We start from the raw sequence: 25122 nt of genomic DNA, 5'->3' as shown, positions 1-25122 counted from the left end.
ATATCGGCACAAAAATAAAACGTTATTATTGTTTTCAATATAAAACAAATCTTACAAAAAGACAACTATGCACATGTTTTGTCTTATGATATTATGCAGGCGTTATGAAGATCAAACATTAAATTAATCAACTAGCACACAGTCGAAAACAATGAAGGTGTTGAGTATTTAAAGCCACACACCTGAAATAAAATACAATTATTGTAGTACCAGAGCTGACAAAGACCAATCTAACTGAACTGAGCTAACATGTCGACAGATTGTATCTCACAGTCTCTACAGTATATTTTATTTTACGCAGTTTTGACAAAATGATATATGCATGATATTATTTTCAAAGAAATGGATCTTGATGCAGAACTTCTGCTTAAACTGTAAATGTGCCAAATTCAACAATAAAGTGACAACCGTATACACATTTATAAGAAGCGCTGTTGACATATCAATTAAAATTGTATACAGTAATCTACGTTTTTGTTAAAAGTTGCATTTATATTATACTGCTGTGTCAATGAATGACAATTATACAGTAATCTGTGCTAAAATTAATTGAATAAATATTAGCACAGACTACTGTATAATTGTCATTCATTGACACAGCAGTATAATATAAATGCAACTATTTACAAAAACGTAAATTAAACAATTCTAATACATAATTCTTACAGAAAAAGTATACTTTTACCCATGTTTACAATGAATCAATTCTATCACTCAGCAAACGTCACATTCGTTGAGTTCAACTTGGCGTCTTGTGATGGATAAAGCCTTGTTCAAAACGAAAGTTGAATAAATTGTCAAAAGGAAAATCGAACAAATCATAACAACAATCGATTCGAACATGTAAAATTTCCTCTTTTAGCAAAACTCCAATCCACAATCGTACACAATAGATCCTGCACAATCAACGCAGGATTTCCGTTACAATATCTTTCCATGCCCTACCAAGTTCTTAATATAGATAAAGGTTTAAATTAACTAAAATGATGTTGCGCTCGTAGATTTCGTAGTCTACGTTCGGTTCTCCGAAATATCGGTGCATACGCCGCCACATTTACGCTAAATTACTGATAGTGCTGCAAACAGGCACACATAAGTCGCTTATTTAGGGGAGTAATTGGCCACTGATCATAAACAAAGAGTTTTATATACAGAAATGTTCGTCTGGGTCAGTCTGTAGATTATGGTATGAGATTTCATTTGTTCGAAAAGTGCTGGAAGGCTTCAAAATCCAAAATTGCGTCCAAGATGGCCGTAAAAAGTGTCCTACTCACTGTATACATTACAACTTTTATTTTATGTGGGGAATATTGCTATCCTCCTTCTAAATCAACATTAAATGAAAGGGGTGTGTATCTTAAATGCTTTATTTACATATTACCATGTAATGGAATGCATTTTTGTGCATATTTTACTGACAATCAGCAAAAAATGCTCCAATTTTGGGGGCCAAGTCTAATATCTTTATGTATAACTATCAAGTATTTGATTAAAATGTACTTAAAATCAGGTAAAATTAATAAGTGTATTAATATCCTTTTAAACAAATGAAAAAGAAAACTTTATGGTCAAGAATACGATCCAGATATCACTAAATAATATTTTAATTGATGAAGTGATTCGAAACTGTACTTTCATTTGATACATTGTGTTAATTCATAGCTTCAAACTTAAATTATGATTTTATACCAGTAAAATGTTATCCATTTAAATGAAATTATATACCTTTTTTATGAACTGAGTCAACTTTAAACTCTGAAAGCTGTGACAACTATAATAATATAAAGACTTATTTGATTTTAGACACTAAACATTTGTTGAGTTACTCCCCTTTGATATAAATTTACCATACACATAAAGTTAGCAGACACCAATGTCTAACTTGTTTTGTCATTTTCACAGTTTTCATTTCCATGTACATCTAATATGGTAAGTATTTAACATGTTTATTCATTGTTCGTTTCATAACTACATGCTATGTTAAGAGATTTTAATTGATAAAACTATTTCTCAAACATCATCACAAGGAAATTTGTCTGCAATGTCATTGATGTTATTCATCACATATATTTACTAAAATCCGTTTAAATACATGCAAAAGTAGTGTGCGTGAAAATTGAAACCCTAACATGAAACCTACACTGTCTTTTGTATTTAATAAGATGTGCTAATATTTGTTTTTTCCAAAACTTGAGTAGTACTCGGATAGGTACTAGTAAGCGGACATTGTTTTCACTCATTTTATTATTTTGTGAATTAACTTCTTTGAGTTTTTTTATATTTTTTTCTGTTGATGAATTATTGTGTATGCCTAATATATGTTAATTTCTGCTTATTCTGAACCATTGTTTGGAATATATTAATAGGTTCGACAAAAGAACTTCATCAGCCAAGGGAATGCCACAGTCTTCGGGGAAGAACACATGGCTACATCTGGAGAGAGCTTAAAGATCTACTATGACTGCAAAGTAAGAAAGTATGTATTGTTAATTGTAATTCTGTTGATCCATTATTACAGTCATTTATGAAAGAGGTTTGTGTATACTAAATAGTTAGATATAAATGTACTTACAATGAGAACACAGGCAAGTTATAATTATTATTAAATCAAAGATGATTTTTGTTTGCTTCAAAAAATGAAGCAGAGGAGTGTACTGAAGACATATATGACAACCGTGTGGTGATCCTGGTCTGGTATGACAATGATAATGATATTCATAAATATCATAGTTTGATTTCTCTCAAACATGATCATTGAGAGTAGAACATTAATGTCATTTCAAATTCTCTATTTTTCTGCAAAGGATTTCATATGTATTTCTGTTTTTTCAGGCCCAGATGGTCCTATGATGACTCAACAATGAATGACAAGGAAAACACAAAAACACCTTTTTAAGACGAGGTCCACTTTTGAGAACTTTGACTGGAAATCATAGTGCTTCATTTGTGGTGAAAAGTGCAGCCGTCATAGAGACAATACATCAAGAAGTTTTAGCTGAAGTTGGTCCCTAGGGCCAAACAAAAAAAATTGTGTGTTTCGGGAAACGGCTGAAAATGTTTTTAGGTAGGGTAGGTATTTTTTCTGGTCTTTGCGATGGCTCACATGCTTTTGCAATGGGAATATCCGGAAAAAAACCCATCGTACCGAAGTATGAGCGTCCTAGAAATCGGACCATATTCCGTTTCTTGTTGAATTCTCAAATGCGCATAATTAAATTTGTAATCCGAAACACTCTTCCCTATTTAATTTTTACTCGACGTTATCACATTCTTCAAACAAACTGTAAATGTACAGTGTGTTTTAATCTTTTCTCTGGAGAAGAGCGCGCGCAAATTATTCCCTACATGAACAACGTCACGTCAAACTCATGGAAAGCGTGCGTGCATTAAATTTCCTTTTAATGATCCGTGGTACATTTTAACAGAATGATATAGCGAATGATTTGGAATTTGACATTTCCTCAAAATTAATTGCAAATCTAACACACTTTATATTTATCGTTACGGACGTTTACATTAGTCACTATTGAAACAGTTATTATACTGGTGCAACAGAAAATCTAGACGAAACTGGATTAAGTGTTGGGTGTTGTCAAAACGAATCCCTGAATAAACCCCCTTTGGAAGAAACACCTTCCCTAAAATACAGCATAGCGGAAGAAACCCCCTTTCACATTTTGCATAAACGGAAGAAACACCCTTACATAGCGGAACAAACCCCCTTCCAGTTTTCAGACAGGCGGAATAAACCCCCTTCATAACTGTTATTCAAACTGTTCGAAAAACATTGACACGTAATTCGATTCACAATTTTCCTCTTTGAAGCAATAATAAACATTTTGTATATTACATGCTCACATTAGTATCACTACATTATATATATGTATATATTAGAGACAAAATATAAACTGTGCAGTGACAATCTTGTATCAAGCTCGTATGTACCAATAGGGGTCGTCGTCGACCGGGTTTCATGTTTTAGTTGTATACGTATACCAGGCCACTTTTATCTACTGAAAAGCATTTAAAAAAACAAAATTATGAAAAAAATAGTGTTTGATGTTTAACAACAAAAACACAAATACCACTTTTAAAAAGTCTTATAAGCGGTACGTTGACCATATCTTGTGTCAATTTCATAGATCTATATGTGGGCTTTTAATTGCTAATTATATTTTTTAAAAACAACACACAACCGATTGACATAATTATACACCGAAGTTTGACAGGGAGTTCTGTAGGAGTCACGCTGTTGGGCGGTCGGTCGATTGGTTGGTCGGATGATTGGTTTGTTTGTTTTTCCGAATCAAATGTTTAAAGTTTGTTGAGCGACCTCATTTGTCAAGCTATTGAATCGAAACTTGGAATATGTAAACCCCTTTAAAGTGAAGATGTGCAATACACTTTTTCATGAGCAGTGATCCACACGTTCTTGAGTTATTTAGCCTTGATGGTAAACCTATTATGGCAAACGTATACAATTTTCTCCGTTTGTGAAGTGATCTTTTTCCATATTTCTTAAGCGATAGAATTGAAACTTGAAATATGGCAAAAACATGAAGTGTATGATGTTCAAGACACAATTTTGTTTGCTGTTTCAAAGTGGTGAGAGGGTATGTTAAGTCATGTTTGTGACAAAGCTGTAGTTTATGTACGTTAAATGCATCACGTATAACGATCACGAAGATTAAACATAATTAGTTTTAACCCAATTCCAAATCATGGAACAATTGTTAAGAGTTTAATGGGCAGATATATTGACTTTAATTTAACATTATTGAAATAATGCATATTGCCACTTTTAACCTGAACGTGTTTTTAAATAAACCTTGTAAAATTTTACTTGCAAATTATCTGATAACCTGTGTACTTATTATATTATGCTTGCAAAAACTGTGCATATTTGTTTTAAATGAGACACTCAATACATATATATCAGCACATGTAATTTAATCATGAATAAGGCACAATTCTAATATTGGGAGATTAATCTCCAAGTATAAACATGCTTGACATTGATGTCAATAGAAGCTACAAAGTGGTTCATTTCTGCAAGATTCTACACATCCATATGGAACGCCTCAGCTGTCTCGCCTATATACTTTTATTTTCGTTGTCTGCATGTCTATGGTCGTTACGTGGGATTCGAATATCGTTAGGTACAAGCAACAAGTTGTAGAGTGAAATCTGCATTGTGTTATATATAGTTCATCTATCGTTCTGTACAAACAAAATTCCGTCTTGTAAAGTTCGCATTTTGGTAGGTGCAATTATCATTGTATTATGTTCAGAATTAACTTTGCTCTGTACAAAAAAACTTTTTGTTGTGTGCAAATTACACATCGTTATGTGCTTTAGATAATGCGTTATGTATGTATGACGAGTTTTGCTGTGCAATATACAAATCGTTATGTACATATTTCAATTGGTTTTATCCGATTTTATTGTTGTTCTCTACAAAGCGCACTTTGTTCTGTGCAATACACACTCCGTTATGTAGTTACACTGTAGTGTTTAGTACGTTATCAAAACCGCTCTCTATGAAAAACAGTTTGTTCGTTGAAAAGTAAAATTCGTTCTGTAAATTCGGCAATTCGCTTTGTAAATCTTGAAGTTGTTCTGTGTTTACAAATGTTTATTATGTGCTTATGGCATTTCGCTATGAACAAGTGTTTTTCGAGTAAGTGAACAATAGTTCTGTATATTAGACTGGTCGTTTTGTGCATTTTACCGTTGTTCTATATAGACTATGGTGTTCTATGTGTGCAACTTTGTAACGTATCCTTATCGCAGTTGATTGTGTACAATCCTTACCGTTATCTCGAAATGACTACACGTTCTGCGAACACAACCAACTGTTCTGCAAATACTGTAATGTGTACTGTACATACCCATTATTTACCTGTATTTGTACATAACCTTCAACCAAAATATTGAAAATGGAGGCAATGGAACGTGTTTTAAGAAGCGTTAACTTGGATGCACATTTTTTTAAATTCAGGAGCGAAATAATAACCCCTGACCATATTTGTAAACTGACAAGGAAAGACTTTGTTAATCTTGGAATTAATAGCAATGCAGATATGATGAGATTACGTGTTGAATGTATCCCATTTGGAAAAAAGAACAAGGTGTTTAAGTTCGAAATAACAAAGGATATGATTCATACATTGTTGGAATCGGGCTTTACTGTGAAAGATTTGGCTAAAATGTTGGATGTATCAGAGAGAACAGTGTTTCGCCGAATGAGTCAGTTCAACATATATGTGCACAGTTTTACTGATATTGACAACCAAACGCTAGACAAACGTGTCAGAGAGCTTATTACCGAGTATCCTCGCTGCGGAGAGAAAATGATAGGACAGATACTTCGTGTGAGAGGAATAAAGGTACTCGTACATTTCTCTTACTTTCATTTACGTTATTTCCAAATATACTTACTATACTTATGTTACCTCTATGCCCCTCTGTGCATGTTGGAAAGCAGTCTATGACCAGGAAGTCTTATATTGATTCCGAGGACATTATATACGTGTGCAGCTATAATGTAACTGAATTACGGATACCCATCAAGTACCCAAAGCTCTGCCCATACTTTCCAGGCCCGTAGGAATAGTGAGTGCACCTAACCCAAAAATGTACTATCATAGATTTTAGAATTGATGTTAATTTGAGTTGATATGTTCATAGATTTATGTTTCTATTTTACCTTTTTGGAACGCGTGAAACATTGTCAGAGCACACCAGTGCCATCTAGGAATAGACATTTTCTTGAGGGACCCACCCCCTAGAAAGACTGTGCCCCTTCAATTAAATTGTCCTTCATACGGGCCGTCTTTCTACTAAAAAGCTATGTCTAGTAAATATGGGCCATTCCATGAGATAATCGGATATAGTGACATCTGAGTAAAGTGCATTTGTTTGGAATTGTGTTTGATCAGGTCATATACAAAAGCATTCTAGTAATAATACGTCGATCACTCTTTCTATTCCTACATTCACGTACTCTCACCATAGTAGGCCCACTTCACACACTTGTATTCAAGCTACTGACTGCTTTCCCATATGAAACCTACCCAATGCAGCCCGTGGTATATACTTATTCTAGACACGCATCAATAGCTCAGTCACTTTTGAGTTTCTTTGCATAGGGTTTTACATCGTGTCTCCATTATTTCAGATATATTGAGCTACCCGGCTAATTAGTGACTAGATTGATAATCTGGATAGAAATATCGAACTTCCGCAAGTCACCCGGAAGAATTCTTCTCACGAAAATCCGAAATGGTCGCAAGCGGGCATTGCCTTGTGATTTCAAATCAAGTACTTTAATAGCTAGTGCACGGAGGCCTCAGGATCAGTCGGTAGTGTCTGAGTCTAAATACATGGGTTGGATGTTCGAAATACGACTTGGCCGGCCAACATTCTCTCTGACGTTTAATGACGGGATTTATTCGTCTAACACCACTCAACTTCTGTATTCACGTGGAAAAAGCAGTCAGTGGCTTGGCAATAATATTTTGGATTACTGGTAATGAAATACAAGGGCCATTGATAGGGGTACTTGTCGCCGTGATATAACCGATAGAATCTCCACAAAGGCGTAACCCCAAATCCCCTTTCAATATTAATATCCGTGTGTTGCTATTCCTGATCCATTATCATTCAGTTTTGCTTGGAAAAATTTGCAAAGACCGTAGTCAATGCACATAGTATTTAGATGATTGCTTGACGGTATTATCTAGCTGAAAAAAATGCATATATATCCTGTGCAAAAAAATATTTTCGATTATGGATTCTTGGATATTTCTGCATATAGTTCAGTCATTTTAGAATATGCATAAGCAAACGAAGCAAACAATATGTCACCATATATTATAATTAGATATATATTGTTATTCCACTATTAATAAAGCAGGCGATAAAGGAAAAAATACAGTCCGAAAAGATCCAGTTGCGATCATGACAATTTCAAATTGAACCAGTCATAATTGTCATTGGAAATGCCGACATGCGTGATTGACTTTGGTGAATGTGTTGATGAGGTCAGCAGTATCATATTTCAAATTCGTAAAGTTCATACTGCTTGATCGACTAAGATCCAAAATAGTGAGTTGCCTTCCATGGAAACAGACTACTGAACCATGTCCCTTATAAAGAGACAATTTAACATCTTTTTTGCAAAAGACAATTTCAAGATAGAGTCGGCTCTCCTATTGTCTTGATTTATTTTACAATCATAAGACAGATTATTTATACTGTATTGCCTTGGTGATTAGAACGCTACCCATTGTAAATGATAGGTGGAAAAGAAAATGTTAAAATGTCTCTTATTAACAAGACTATTTTGCACTCCGTACAGGTAAAGAGGTCCCAATTAAGAGAACGACTGCACATTGTCGATAAAAAAGGGATTCGAGAGAGACGCCACAGACGTTTGCACAGAAGAATCTACAACGTGGAGGCCCCAAATTATGTATGGCACATTGATAGTAATCACAAGCTAATTCGATGGAGATTCATTATTTCTGCAAGCACGGTGTTATAGTAACTTTTTAATATGGAACGCCTCAGCTGTCTCGCCTATATACTTTTATTTTCGTTGTCTGCATGTCTATGGTCATTACGTGGGATTCGAATATCGTTAGGTACAAGCAACAAGTTGTAGAGTGAAATCTGCATTGTGTTATATATAGTCCATCTATCGTTCTGTACAAACAAAATTCCGTCTTGTAAAGTTCGCATTTTGTTAGGTGCAATTATAATTGTATTATGTTCAGAATTAACTTTGCTCTGTACAAAACACTTTTTGTTGTGTGCAAATTACACATCATTATGTGCTTTAGATAATGCGTTATGTATGTATGACGAGTTTTGCTGTGCAATATACAAATCGTTATGTACATATTTCAATTGGTTTTATCCGATTTTATTGTTGTTCTCTACAAAGCGCACTTTGTTCTGTGCAATACACACTCCGTTATGTAGTTACACTGTAGTGTTGTAGTGTTATCAAAACCGCTCTCTATGAAAAACAGTTTGTTCGTTGAAAAGTAAAATTCGTTCTGTAAATTCGGCAATTCGCTTTGTAAATCTTAAAGTTGTTCTGTGTTTACAAATGTTTATTATGTGCTTATGGCATTTCTCTATGAACAAGTGTTTTTCGAGTAAGTGAACAATTGTTCTGTATATTAGACTGGTCGTTTTGTGCATTTTACCGTTGTTCTATATAGACTATGGTGTTTTATGTGTGCAACTTTGTAACGTATCCTTATCGCAGTTCATTGTGTACAATCCTTACCGTTATCTCGAAATGACTACACGTTCTGCGAACACAACCAACTGTTCTGCAAATACTGTAATGTGTTCTGTACATACCCATTATTTACCTGTATTTGTACATAACCTTCAACCAAAATATTGAAAATGGAGGCAATGGAACGTGTTTTAAGAAGCGTTAACTTGGATGCACATTTTTTGAAAATCAGGAGCGAAAAAATAACCCCTGACATTATTTGTAAACTGACAAGGAAAGACTTTGTTAATCTTGGAATTAATAGCAATGCAGATATGATGAGATTACGTGTTGAATGTATCCCATTTGGAAAAAAGAACAAGGTGTTTAAGTTCGAAATAACAAAGGATATGATTCATACATTGTTGGAATCGGGCTTTACTGTGAAAGATTTGGCTAAAATGTTGGATGTATCAGAGAGAACAGTGTTTCGCCGAATGAGTCAGTTCAACATATATGTGCACAGTTTTACTGATATTGACAACCAAACGCTAGACAAACGTGTCAGAGAGCTTATTACCGAGTATCCTCGCTGCGGAGAGAAAATGATAGGACAGATACTTCGTGTGAGAGGAATAAAGGTACTCGTACATTTCTCTTACTTTCATTTACGTTATTTCCAAATATACTTACTATACTTATGTTACCTCTATGCCCCTCTGTGCATGTTGGAAAGCAGTCTATGACCAGGAAGTCTTATATTGATTCCGAGGACATTATATACGTGTGCAGCTATAATGTAACTGAATTACGGATACCCATCAAGTACCCAAAGCTCTGCCCATACTTTCCAGGCCCGTAGGAATAGTGAGTGCACCTAGCCCAAAAATGTACTATCATAGATTTTAGAATTGATGTTAATTTGAGTTGATATGTTCATAGATTTATGTTTCTTTTTTACCTTTTTGGAACGCGTGAAACATTGTCAGAGCACACCAGTGCCATCTAGGAATAGACATTTTCTTGAGGGACCCACCCCCTAGAAAGACTGTGCCCCTTCAATTAAATTGTCCTTCATACGGGCCTTCTTTCTACTAAAAAGCTATGTCTAGTAAATATGGGCCATTCCATGAGATAATCGGATATAGTGACATCTGAGTAAAGTGCATTTGTTTGGAATTGTGTTTGATCAGGTCATATACAAAAGCATTCTAGTAATAATACGTCGATCACTCTTTCTATTCCTACATTCACGTACTCTCACCATAGTAGGCCCACTTCACACACTTGTATTCAAGCTACTGACTGCTTTCCCATATGAAACCTTCCCAATGCAGCCCGTGGTATATACTTATTCTAGACACGCATCAATAGCTCAGTCACTTTTGAGTTTCTTTGCATAGGGTTTTACATCGTGTCTCCATTATTTCAGATATATTGAGCTACCCGGCTCATTAGTGACTAGATTGATAATCTGGATAGAAATATCGAACTTCCGCAAGTCACACGGAAGAATTCTTCTCACGAAAATCCGAAATGGTCGCAAGCGGGCATTGCCTTGTGATTTCAAATCAAGTACTTTAATAACTAGTGCACGGAGGCCTCAGGATCAGTCGGTAGTGTCTGAGTCTAAATACATGGGTTGGATGTTCGAAATACGACTTGGCCGGCCAACATTCTCTCTGACGTTTAATGACGGGATTTATTCGTCTAACACCACTAAACTTCTGTATTCACGTGGAAAAAGCAGTCAGTGGCTTGGAAATAATATTTTGGATTACTGGTAATGAAATACAAGGGCCATTGATAGGGGTACTTGTCGCCGTGATATAACCGATAGAATCTCCACAAAGGCGTAACCCCAAATCACCTTTCAATATTAATATCCGTGTGTTGCTATTCCTGATCCATTATCATTCAGTTTTGCTTGGAAAAATTTGCAAAGACCGTAGTCAATGCACATAGTATTTAGATGATTGCTTGTCGGTATTATCTAGCTGAAAAAAATGCATATATATCCTGTGCAAAAAAATATTTTCGATTATGGATTCTTGGATATTTCTGCATATAGTTCAGTCATTTTAGAATATGCATAAGCAAACGAAGCAAACAATATGTCACCATATATTATAATTAGATATATAGTGTTATTCCACTATTAATAAAGCAGGCGATAAAGGAAAAAATACAGTCCGAAAAGATCCAGTTGCGATCATGACAATTTCAAATTGAACCAGTCATAATTGTCATTGGAAATGCCGACATGCGTGATTGACTTTGGTGAATGTGTTGATGAGGTCAGCAGTATCATATTTCAAATTCGTAAAGTTCATACTGCTTGATCGACTAAGATCCAAAATAGTGAGTTGCCTTCCATGGAAACAGACTACTGAACCATGTCCCTTATAAAGAGACAATTTAACATCTTTTTTGCAAAAGACAATTTCAAGATAGAGTCGGCTCTCCTATTGTATTGATTTATTTTACAATCATAAGACAGATTATTTATACTGTATTGCCTTGGTGATTAGAACGCTACCCATTGTAAATGATAGGTGGAAAAGAAAATGTTAAAATGTCTCTTATTAACAAGACTATTTTGCACTCCGTACAGGTAAAGAGGTCCCAATTAAGAGAACGACTGCACATTGTCGATAAAGAAGGGATTCGAGAGAGACGCCACAGACGTTTGCACAGAAGAATCTACAACGTGGAGGCCCCAAATTATGTATGGCACATTGATAGTAATCACAAGCTAATTCGATGGAGATTCATTATTTCTGGTGGTGTTGATGGCTTCAGTCGTTTTGTTGTTTTTCTTAAATGTATCGATAACAACTAGTCCAAAACAGTATACGGCTGCTTAAATGAAGCTGTAGCAAAATATGGGATTCCAAAGAAAGTTCGAACAGATCAAGGAATGGAAAATCTTGATATTGCCAGATATATGCTGGACAACGGTTATGGAATGATAACAGGCATGAGAGAATGTGGAGGGATGTGTACGAAGGTGTTCTGTCTTACTTCCATGACCTTTTCTTTTATATGGAAGAGGAAAGTATTCTAGATCCTCTGGATGAGCGCCACATATACGCACTGCATTTTGTTTTCCTTTCGAACATAAACCATAAACTTGACACGTGGAATGAGGCGTGGGCAAACCACAGATTGCGAACTGTTCGTTCTACTCCTAAACGTTTGTTTTTAGCAGGAGCAATAAACGTAAATACAGACCGTCCTTCTCAAACAGCAGACGAAGCAGATACCGTAATGCTAACCAGCTATTACATGAGTCCAGGCCGATATTTCAGCAATCAACATATATTGTTTCTCAACAGTGTCAGCAGGAGTTGGAACATTTAGATACAGATTTTGAGATTTCTCGATCCGGAGTCCAGATTTTCATTCAAGCTGTACACATTATATTAAGACATGACAGTTTTCCAAACTAATAGTGTAGAAATAAATGTATGACACTGTTCTTTTTCATGATTGTAAAACTCAGAATGCTTATTTCGCCATTTGCATTTGTAAACCGTGTATCAAGCACAATGAGGTGTTAATATAGCTAACCAATAATTCCTCAAAATACTCTTATGGTCCAAACAGATCACTGTGTCACTGTAAAACTAAACTAAGTGATTGAAAAGTAAACAGCATTTAACTGAGTGTTGCACTGATCTATTAATATACCATTAGCGAAAGGCATTCGATGGAATTAAGGCTGATGCCGCCTTTATGGTAAATGATCATTGATTATAAAAGAGCACACACACACACACATCAATGCCAAATTAAAGTACTGATAATAAAATGAGAAGGTGATGTTTAAAGTTATTACGGACTCGGTGTTGTTTTTGACAAGACTTGTATAATTTGACGATTCAGATAAAAAAAACTGAGTATAGGAACATTTGCTCATCATAAGCAAATGCTAATTTCCTATCATTTGCTCGATACTGCAAATAAACATATTTATGGTTCAAACACAGATGCTGTCACATTATAATTATTTAGAAATGCAGAGATGGCCCCATGTGATAAAACATACACGATTGCTGATGTATGTTGGCTATGTTTGTTCTTACGCACCCGAACCTTTGGTTCTGGCGGCATATTAAAATCGCACCGTCCGTTAGTTAGTTAGTCCGTCCATCCGGTTTAGTTTCCTCAATAAGTCAAGCATTTGTCATCAGAATGTGCAAGGCAATAGCATCTAGGTCAAGTTCGATTGTCGGCCAAATTGACCCAGACACTCCTGAGTTACGGCCCTTGAATCATCGTAAAATTTGGTTTTTTCATGTTTCCGCTCAATAACTCGAGCACATGTCATAGGATCTTCGCCACACTTCATGAAAATGTAAAAGGCAATAACAGCTAGTTCAAGTTCGATAATCGGCCAAGTTGACCAAGACACTCCTGAGTTACGGCCCTTAAATCATCGTAAAATTAGGGTTGTTCTCGTTTCCGCTCAATGAATCAAGCAATTATCATCTGATCTTCACCAAACTTCATTAAAATGTGTAAGGCAATAAAATCTAGGTTAAGTTCGATAATCAGCCAAATGTACCTTGAATCATAAAAGAATTGCGTTTCCGCTCAATTACTCATGTAATTTTCATCGGATCGTCACCAAACTTCATGAAATAAGATCTACGTCGAGTAACAAAATTCCGCCAAATTGACTCAGACACTCCTGAACTACGGCCCTTGAATCAACGAAAAAAAGTGTCTTTCTCGTTTCCACTAAATAACTCAAGCAATTGTCATCGGATCTTCACCAATCTTCATGAAAATCCGTTAAGCCATAAAATCTAGGTCAAGTTCGATAACCAGTTAAATTGACCTGGGCACTTCAGAGTTACGGACCTTAATTTATAGCAAAATTTGCCAAATATATAAGCCATTTGTAAAGGTACTGATATCATACATAAGTGACAAATATCCGGTTTTAACCTAATGTTTCCATCAAAGCATCTTCCTATTATCAGAGCATCTTCGGGGACATGTCTTATCCTTCGGAGACAGCTCTTGTTTCAGTTTATGTTTCCTTCATTAAAACAATGATACCATAGTTTTGTAACGGATTGGATTAACTCGTAGATATTAAGGGGAGCTTGATTGTATGACATATTTCAGTTTGTTTGAATGTTGTAGTATGGCTTTCTTACAATTGTTCAGTTATTCCTTCTCAACATTTCACCTACTCACGATTCCTACGTTGCAAACGTATACTTCAATACGAATACATGCCTTATGATATCAAAGGACACTCTATCGTAAACTGGTAAAAGTCGGAATCCTTCCTCGATTCTTTCCCGCTTTTTAAAATAAATAGCCCACGTGTTGCATATCTAATAGAAAACGATTGATGCAATGCAAATAATAGAATAAACAAATCTATATATTCAAAAAAGAATTTGTAACATTAAACAGTTTGTAACTAAATGTAAATTACAATCAATCTTTGATAGTGTGTGCATGCAAAAATGAGCATGTTCAAACGCTTGTCCTAAAGAAATATATAGAAGGATTATTATCGAAATTTGAAAACTTTGTATAAACTGTTTTTTTTTTAAGATAAGAAATTTCTATTTCACTGCAATGTTGTGAATTTACGTCTGCAGTGCCCTAAAGTGCTTTAAATATATCATTTTAGAAGTTTGCGCTTTGGTTCCTGCAGAGTCATATATGCGTCTTGCAGCAGACGGTATTTGAAAAGCTTATGAGATAATGAGACATTGTTCATAATGGTGGATTTCTCATTTCATAACATTTTCAACTGCTAATTATGTATAAAACAACCCATCTGTTTTAACGTCTTGTTTTGCAAATTCGTAACAGGTTCGAGTGACTTAAGTTTATTGAGCACCCCTGCCTATACGTTTTTTTCGGCGTAAGCTGTATTAAGCCAGCTTTTCACCCTGACTTGACCTTTGTAAGTGTCCAATAATACTCAAATAAAATTTCCCGCGGCTAGGTACGAATGAATACACTTCATTTATTCCATTGGCTGATTTGAGTATAACACAAGAACATTGGAAACATATCCGCGTCTTTGTTACACTGTTTTACTGCATGAAACAATTTTATCTCTAATGAAAAGGCTCAATAGATAGAACAGTTTTACAATCAATTTTCGACATAAATACAGTTTGTGCGTTCACCTTTTATTTTCAGATAATTACCAGCGCAAAAGCGTTTATACTAAAGGCTATGTTGTCATATTTAGTACTTACTTGCATTGCATTTCAACCCGCGAGGTTTCGGGTCAATTCGCGGCCATTTGTGAAAGTCAGAGTTTATATTACAGTTCATCAACGGAGTTCGCAGAAGGGGTTGCGATCATTGTGTTACACCGGTCTTACTGACAATAACGTAGTGACTGTAATGCATTGCATTCCAATCCGCAAGGTATCAAGTTCAGTTTGCGGTCAGTTGCAGAAATCTTTATATAAACGCCGTCTCGTAAACTTTGTGCACTTGAAGTCTGTTTTGATCAGAAAGGTACTAAATAAAGATATTCGGCGATATTGTTGTGGTATGTCAATCATCGATTTTTAATTTGGTTTCAACATTGGCATGATAAGGACCAATTTTGATAAAATTAATTAGAAATATTTATCCATTTAGACCAGTTTATTAAGCATGAGCACAATAATTCACTATACTATAATTATGCAATTAAATAAGATTCGAGTATTGCCGGCTGACCTATATGCACTCGTTTATTTTCATGTTTCTTGTGTTTTTCTATTCTGTAAATATAGATATCTGAGTAATAATATCACATAAAGCAAAATAAGCCACGAAATCTGGCGCAACACCCCGTAATTGATTTGCTTATAATGTAGCTAAGAACTGCGCAGAAAAAAGGCATCCGCTACTTTTTATCTCATAGAGATAACTTTTGATCGTTCATAAACATCGACCACAATCAACGCCGTATATCTTTTTTAAAAATAGTTCTTGTTTATATTATTTTACAGAAAGAATAAACAAAAAGAAAGCATTTTGATAAGCATTCAACTTTTAACTCAATCTAAAACACTACACACGCAAATCTCTCAACAGTCAGGTCAGTGTAATACTATGGTAAGTGCTTTTAAATTAATAAGTACTTACCGTCGTATTGCACTGAATTACTATGGAACAAATATGCAATTAGACATATGCAGATTAATCAAATAGGAACTTGAATAATTGACAAGAGAACAAACAAAACATGGAAACAGAGAACAATATCTCGTTATTCTTCTGAAGAGTATCTTACACTGCAAATACAAAATGAATGTAAAAATGCCAAATTTGTTGAAGTGCATAGTCATTCAGTCATAAAATAATTAAATGTGAAAACTGAATACACTATGGTTGTCTGGATTTACACCGTGGCTGTATTATCTCAAGTAGTTCTTATCCCCTGTCTCACACATTTGATCAAATTCATTGCAGTCCAAAATAGTCATTTGGGAAGGCATAATCATACAGGTTGAACAGCTCGGTGTCATTTGGAATAGCCTCAATCTCGGAGGGAATGGTCAAATTTAAGCGGTTGATACATGTATTGGCGGATGGCAAAAATGATTGGTTTTCTGAGAAGTGGATGGATGGCTTCAACGAAAATCCCAACACATGCTCTTCTTCCTCAGTTAATCTGCACTAATCGGAGCAAATTATCAGCTACATTTGTTCGAGTGGACAGAAACCAACGCGTTTATCTTGTAATCTAAAAGTGCTCAGTTTAAAAAAATTTATAGGGCGGTTAACTGCATTGCTTGTAAAACTTGGTTGACAAATTAAATTGTTGCAAAATTCGGCCCAGATCTCCGATTTCAATCTGAAAAAGCCATATATACATGAACATAATAATCTGCAATTCTGTCGTATGTATTTCATTCCCCATAGTAATACTGTATTCGAATAGTAAAGCTTAATGCGAGTGAACTCGTTTATATTCGAGGTGGAAGAAAGCTTACTTATAGCCCTCTACTGCTTGATAACCCAAGCTAAAATAAGTCGTAGCTTGCTGATTCAAGCCGAAATAGGTCACAGTTTGCAACTTCGATGATACGCGTGTCACAGTACAGCATGCTTAAATATATGTAGTACGTTTGAAAAAAGAGTCTTGCTAAACTATAATTAGTACTTATAAAACAATGTGTCTTTTATTTCATTGAAACGAATTTTGTTTGAAGAAAAAAAATGTGTCTGTTCAAAAGCGCTTCGTGCGATATATATGTTTACTTATTTTTGCGTGTGTACTTAATCGATTAACTCTTAAGGCTTCTAGCGCAATCGCTTGTATAATTCTATCTATGCAATTAATTATAGCAAATTGTTCGTTAATCTACCGATTACAATGCGTTTTTGTTCAGTAACGTGTTCATCTAAATATTTTTTTCCAAGTGTGTTTGGAATTGGATTAAAGGTAGAGCCAAAAGTGTGCTTCTGCTCGTTGGCGCTGTTCGGCAAATGTTGCTGTAATTTCACCCGACTTATATTTTAAGTTGCGTCCAAATACATCCTTGCTTGAAATTAATTCCTGAGTCAGACAAAAAATGTGATTAAAGTCATAAAACTTATCCTTGGCGGTAAAACAATTTGGCCGCCTGTGAGAAGTTTGTTTGAAAAGCTCCCCAAAAACAAGGATATTATCATTAAGTGTGGGAAATCTTAACTCAGCACAAATGTTAAGACAATTATCCCCATCAAGTGATTTCTACTGATAACATGTTCTGATTTCTTCCCCAAGATGTTTGTTTTCACTGCTGATGTGTGCACAATGATTTTATCTTATCTGAGTACACATTGCTGTTCGTTAAAAACATGGCTGTCTGCGGGAGGGGGTAGCAGCTGTTATAACATGGGTATAGTTAAACCTTGTGACACTCTAGAAGTCTGATGTTTTGCACAATCATTATGAGACTTGCATAGAACCTTTTTTCAAATGATATATCAGCATAGTTTGAAAATGGCCCTTGTCCTTTTAAAAACATGGCCGCCGTTGGGTAGGGCAGTTTTCTTATGTGGCTATAGTGAAACAAGGAGGTGAGGCAGTTGTTCGAGGCTATAGTGATATATTGTGGACGCGCTAGAAGACAATCATCATTAATTGCAATCAGAACATCTTTTAATGATATCTCGGCTGAGTTTGTAAATGATTCCCGTCTGGTTTTTCTTCTTTTGCGCCTGGGAAACCATGTAAACACTTAAAAACACATATCATTTTGTCCAATGATCATTAACTTTCTCAGAACATTAGTTCTAATGACTTCGAGGTCGAGTATGAAATAAGTTCCGGTCCATTTAAAAAACGCTTAGCGGTTCTACTGACCTATTGTGCAGACAGAGATGTTTCAACAAAAGGGATTAAAATGTGCGAAAGCGACTCTTTGCGGATAATGGAGCGTGTCTGTCCAAATCGTCAATACTATGCGTATCCTTGGAAATTTATGAAATTCTACGCTGGATTATAGTGTGCAATCGATAATTGCCGGGCGTAAAATCGGATGATTGATAACGATAGCGGAAGTGGCAAATGCGCGGTTATTTTCGGGCACTATTTTTTTCAGAGATCTTTTTTTTACAAGACGAAAAAAAGTAGGGTCGGGACCAAAATCGTAGGTAGGGTCGGGTTACCCGAATCACACATTTTTTTGTTTGGCCTAGTTGAAACTTCTATATCTTCAGACTCTAACTCTATATATCGCAAAGTGTAAGATATTGCTACTGTAATAAATGATGTAGCAATTATTGACAGATTGGCAAGTGTTCCAAATGGTGATCTTGTAGCCATTGAGGCTCGATATCATAGAAAAAAGGTTGTTTGACTAAATACTACCAGTGTAATACTTAAGCATTTTCCGGGCTGACACCCAATAAGGCCACTTCTGAAAACCAAACAATTTCATACACAATAACTGATGAAATAATTAAAAATCAATTTGAGCATTCTATTGTTGTTGATAAAAAGGTGTTCTTCTTTCCTACATTAAAAAAACATTTTGAAATTGCTGAATCAGAAGGATGTTCAAATGATGCAAACTCTTATAAAAGTTCCAATTTGAAAAAGTTGTTTGAAAAATTATGGCCAGAGGTATCCTTTATTCATCAGCATGAAAAGCCTGACCTAGTTTGTTTGTCTAGTTTGACTATTAATGATGCTTTCAGAAAGTCAAAGGAGATGGAACAGGTCATTCAAGATGACAATGAGTGTTCATACGATGAACTACCAGAGTCAGAGGACGACACAGATGAAGCTGTAGTTCATAAGGTGATGGGTATTTTGAGAAGACGAATTATAGAGAATAATCCTAAATTTGATGACTTCTTTTACGCTCCAGAAGAAATCAAATTGACAGATCAGAAGCAGTTTGTGGAGCCTCTTCTTTACAAGTCAGTGTGTTGGTTACATGACAAAAATGCTACAAGGAAGCTTCTGAGAGGACCATTACAAGATGTCTAGCTGTTGCTTGTGACCTAACTACACTTGTCACGTAAAACCCATCCCCTACACACCTGGGCTTAGGGATACACCTCAACAGCCGCCATCTGATTGAAGATATGTATTCTCTTGTTTATTCCATCTCATATCCAGATCTTCGGTTATTCTTGACATCAGCAGCCCAACAGAACATTGCATCACACAAAATAACATACTCTGGTGGTATTGTACCAGACAATATACTACCTAGAGACCAAAGGGGGAAGCTTGTAGTGGCAGTTGACGATAACTGGAATCTGAATGAGCGAACAGTTGATGGTAAAAGGACAACTCATGCGATGACAAGCATGTTGGTCAGCAGTGCGCCAGCCGAGTCAACGCGGATTCCACAACTTCCGAAAGCAACAAGTAGGACGTTTGACAGTCAGTCACTTTCTGGTTTACAGGAGTTGTTTTTCAGTGTTTGTAACTTGAAAACATAATTTGTGATTTGCATCATTTGTATTAGTAAATACAATGTAAAACCTCATAATTTACAACATTTGTAAATAACGTTTATGAGTCTGTATCAAGCACTAATAACTGGTTGGATTTGATTGTTGAATAAATATGATAGATGGAACACTGCATAGCTGTTCTTTACATTTGCCTTGATAAGTCTTAAAGTATTTATTAAAGATTAAAAGCAAACTTATTAAACTTGATGGTTATAATGCCAAATGACTTTCCACGAACCAGAAAAATGGCCACATAGCGTATGCAGTCTTGGTTACCATGGTTACCAACACAATTTTAGGCATTTACTTTTGTTTAAAATGAAGCTTGTAAATGTGGCTATATAATAAAGAGGTTAGTTATCACAGCAAATGTAAAGCATTCGAATTTAAAAAGAAAATGATATGTCAATACTCAATTTTTCGTTTATTTTTCCATTTTGACCATGAAATGACCTTGACCTTGACCTTTGGTGACCTTGGTGATCTGTTTGGTAGAAGCCCTATATCAATGGATTACTTCTATCAGATATTAAAGTCAGTACATATAGGTGTTCAATAGACGTATTCAATTCAAATTTATAAGTAATTGAATCATAAAACGGCGGCCATCTTGGACGCCATCTTGGATTTCTAAGCCCTCCAGCACTTTCCAGAAAAACGACATCTTGTTTTGAAATTTACAGACCCTGATGAACATTTTTATATATTAAACCTTCTGTTTATGAGTTGTGGCCAGTTAGATGTTATAAAGCTTAACAAATTTGCAGCACACGTAATTTGACGTGCAAAAATACGGTAAACGTAACTTTACGAAGTTTATAGAAACGCTACAAACTGAACGTTTTGCACTTACGCATGATTTTTGAACGTACGTAGTTTTAAGAAACGGTCCCCAGGAGACTAATTATCGTCGGTTGTTTAAGACTGACTGACCAATAAAAACCAATGTATCTTTACATTTAAATTTATCCCTTATATAAACAATTAATTCAATTGAGGATCGATACTAGTTTTCAAGTTGTCATATCGATTATTTTCAAAATGCTCAAACCCATCAAATCGTTTGGCTCATGCGCCCATGTGTCAGTTTAAAGTACAATTTCGCTCGATTCAAAATCAAGTAGAGTACTAGCTCACAGTGTGATCGGCAATCGAGATACACCGATAATCTTCGGAATTCTCCGTAATAGGCAATTTGCTGATCAAGCAAGCGGACCGGGTAAGAACATAAACTTAGTATGTTAAATCGAGTGACTTTTTATGCCCCCGGTAGGGTGGCATATAGCAGTTGAACTGTCCGTCAGTATGTCAGTCAGTCCGTCCTTCCGTCCGAAAAAAACTTTAACATTGGCCATAACTTTTTCAATATTGAAGATAGCAACTTGATATTTGACATGCATGTGTAACTCATGGAGCTGAATATTTTGAGTGGTGAAAGGTGAAGGTCAAGGTCATCCTTCAAGGTCAAATGTCAAATATATAGCGTCTTTCCGTCCGAAAACTTTAACATGGGCCATAACTTTTTCAATATTGAAGATAGCAACTTGATATTTGGCTTGCATGTGTATCTCATGAAGCTGCACATTTTGAGTGGTGGAAGTTCAAGGTCAATGTCATCCTTCAAGGTCAAAGGTAAAAAAAAATCAAAGCGGCGTTCTCATGAAGCTGCACATTTTGAGTGGTGGAAGTTCAAGGTCAAGGTCATCCTTCAAGGTCAAGGTCATCCTTCAAGGTCAAAGGTAAAAAAATAAATCAAAGCGGCGTTATCATGAAGCTGCACATTTTGAGTGGTGGAAGTTCAAGGTCAAGGTCATGCTTCAAGATCAAGGTCATCCTTGAAGGTCATCCTTCAAGATCAAAGGTTAAAAAAAAAATTCAAAGCGGCGCAATAGGGGGCATTGTGTTTCTGACGAACACATCTCTTGTTATTACTATATTTACTCCATACATATTGAGAATTTATCTAAGGAATGCAAGAGACAGTAACTTTAACGGATTGGGTTGTGACTTATTCAGTCTGTTAAGTGTGAGCTTTTGAAAGAACGCTCTTTGCAAATTGACATGACGCCTTATCTATAATCGCTCCGCCCACTAGAATTGATCCACCAATCAGCGATCGATTAATCGGGCGTACTCGTTAGCAACGACCTGTCCGCCATTTTCTAGACAAGCTACATGTTTAGGTTCACTTTTATTCCAACGAGCTTCTTTTGTTTTCCTCTTTAAAAAAACGATTAAAAATGGTTAAACGGTGTCAATGGGGATTATGTAACTCGGACAATCGATATCCTGAAAGGTTAGTTGGTGACATTTAATTTATATCGTTTCCAAAGCCGAAAAGAGATCTTGAGAAGTGTAAGAGATGTATAAATACATGCGGTCGTCACCACGAACAACTGAACGTCAACACTGTCAAAGACAATTATAATATATTTTTATCGGATATACTAGCAGATTTAAATAGTTTATGTTATCGATCTGATTATCACATAATATTTCACTTTTTAAAAAATAGTTTTATCAGTTACTATGTCAGAAGCGAGGTTCATCTGCATTACTTAAGGTTCATGGGGGGGATAAAATTCATTAAAACTTCGCTTTGGATTTTCTTCATTCAATGTGGTACAATATGGTCAAACTATATATCATTTTAAAGCTTAAGACGGATAGAATAACATAAACACATTTTTGACATTCAATATTTGTGTGCTTTATTCATATTTTGGTTTAAAACCAATACATTTTTACACTAATTTACAAAATCTCAATCTAAAGTTAGGAAGGATATGCACTACCTTAAGTTGAATAAATACAAAGCAATATACATATACAAGGTCAAGTTAGCAACATTTCACAGAAAATTATTGTCATAAAACAACAAATGAGTTTTTATTCAACTGCCTTTTTTGGATAAATTTCATAAACACATTTCTAAAAATAACTAAAACGTAACTACTTTTTAAAAATCCAGGTATGGTGGATAATAAGAGTCACAATTCTATTTCAAGGCTTAACAATTGTGTTATTTACCTCTCAACCAAATTGCAAATTTTATACCATCTCAAATTGAAATAGATTGCAGACGACATATAAAATTGTAAAGGAATATAAAGAAATTGGCAAACCGAATGATTTTATATTTCGATTCCTTCTACCCATTTTGAAAGCGTGGCCATCGCTGTGCTCCGTAGAAAAACGTGCAAAACAAATCGGTCGAAACCACGTGCAGTGGTGAGAAAACCGGGTATGTGTATACACATAACTGAGAAAACACATAACTTATTTTGACAGTTGGGTGGCAACTAGTAAAACAAATATTAACATTAATCAGCAAGAAATCGCACTAAATAACAAAAATGACCACGTAGAGATATCATCACTTACCCTATTTCAAATATTTTCCAGCTGAAAATTGTCCCCGTCACGTCTTTTTTAGTTTATTTGTATTGTTTTTCTGGAGCCGATGTGCATCTCACAGAATATCCATCCAACTTCCGTTGTTTTCACTTTCGTTATTAAAAACTCCGTTTAAAAGAATTATTTCTACTTTTAGATTGTTAAAGCGATGTATTATTATATATTATCATTATAATAGTATACCGTGATGAATTGAACGGAGTTACGTATCGATCTTTCTGTCAGTCTGTAAGCGTACTATTTTATGCGCAATATTATAAGTAATGTGATTCGACAACAATTGTAAACATTGGTGAAATGCTTCTTACATAGTTATTCTTTTGAGTGTTTATGAGGTCTTATCGTGCAGTTTGCATACATCAACGGAAAGATTACAATCCAATGCATTTGTCATCGTCAACCGCTTGGAATGTCAATTAGGCGATGAGTGAGTTTTTAGCATGTTTCTTTCTAATTTATTAATTTAAAAATGGCTGCCCCCATGGTGATGAAATGACATGTGTTCGAGTTTTGATATTTCAAGATATGTAAACTTTTTTTACTATTTAATGGTAACTTGCCCTCGTCAATGTCGATATTAATCACTAGTTATATAATTTTCCGCCGAAATACGTGGAATAAACATGATTCAGATTTTTGAAAATAATGTATATTTTATTGTTAAAATCGCTTTGTATTTTGATTGATTTTGTGGATGTTATGATACCTTGATGTACAAAATTTGTAGCAGTTTGAAGGAAAAACATCCTTTAAAGCATATATGTATACATTTTCAATGTGGCACTCTTCCTTTAGTCAAATTTGAGTTCAATGCTAGGGGTCCCACATTTTTCAAATTGAAGCCTCTACATGAACCTTAAAGAGAAATAAAACCCAGCATGAAGCATGCTGGGTTTTATTACTCTGATAGTAATGCACTTAATTGACATCATACATGTTATTTGAAGGTGACATGTGATATATTATCTTATTAACGGTATCTACACATTTGCACTCATGTGGTGTCACCAATAAACGCTTTTAATCCATACTAGGAGCTCGAATGCCTAGATCTCATTTTTTAAACGAGTTTCGTTTATTTTGTTCGGATTAAAAAAACGGAAATGAAATATAGCAAAAACGGTGTAAAAAGGGTTAATGCAGCTCTGACATTTGGTATCCAGAAAGATAAGTTAAATTAATTAAATTTATACCATTTCCAACGCAGCAATGCGGTCTTGACAAGAGCGAGTGGAAGCTTCAAGAATTACCGAGATCCCCTTTATAGAGGGAGGCGGAAAACGACAACGGGCGAGGCATGGTATGGTATTGCGCAAGGGGGGGTTAGAGGGTTAGGGTTAGGGTTTGGGTTAGTGTTAAGGGTCGGGTTAGGGTTTGGGTTAGCCTAAACCCAACCCTAACCCTTACCCTAACCCTTTTTTGGGGTTATCACCCCTGACCATGCCTCGCCCGTTGCAGTTTTCCGCCTCCCCTTTATAGAACATTAGTTTATTTCACAAACTTGAAATGTCATATAAGCAATAACTAAG

General features: G+C 35.4%; 1 protein-coding gene across 3 annotated transcripts; it reads left to right on the top strand.

Annotated features, from left to right (window-relative positions):
• The first annotated feature begins 4911 nt into the window (after positions 1-4911).
• LOC127846773 (uncharacterized) lies at positions 4912-20732 on the top strand. Of its 3 annotated transcripts, XM_052378281.1 has the most exons (4): positions 4912-6389; positions 8363-8476; positions 11850-11963; positions 19406-20732. In XM_052378281.1, exons 1-4 carry the CDS (start codon positions 5940-5942, stop codon positions 19439-19441), a joined length of 714 nt encoding a protein of 237 aa, XP_052234241.1. In that variant the 5' UTR covers positions 4912-5939; the 3' UTR covers positions 19442-20732. The 3 variants fall into 3 exon arrangements, 1 of the variants encoding a protein (XP_052234241.1); XR_008033660.1 differs by lacking the exon at positions 8363-8476 and having other exon boundaries at positions 4923-6389; XR_008033659.1 differs by lacking the exons at positions 4912-6389; positions 8363-8476 and adding an exon at positions 8486-9876.
• Positions 20733-25122: the final 4390 nt, after the last annotated feature.

This window comes from Dreissena polymorpha, chromosome 9 (genome assembly GCF_020536995.1).
Source record: "Dreissena polymorpha isolate Duluth1 chromosome 9, UMN_Dpol_1.0, whole genome shotgun sequence".
Taxonomy (NCBI): domain Eukaryota; kingdom Metazoa; phylum Mollusca; class Bivalvia; order Myida; family Dreissenidae; genus Dreissena; species Dreissena polymorpha.
This window is presented reverse-complemented; position numbering and strand designations above follow the sequence as displayed.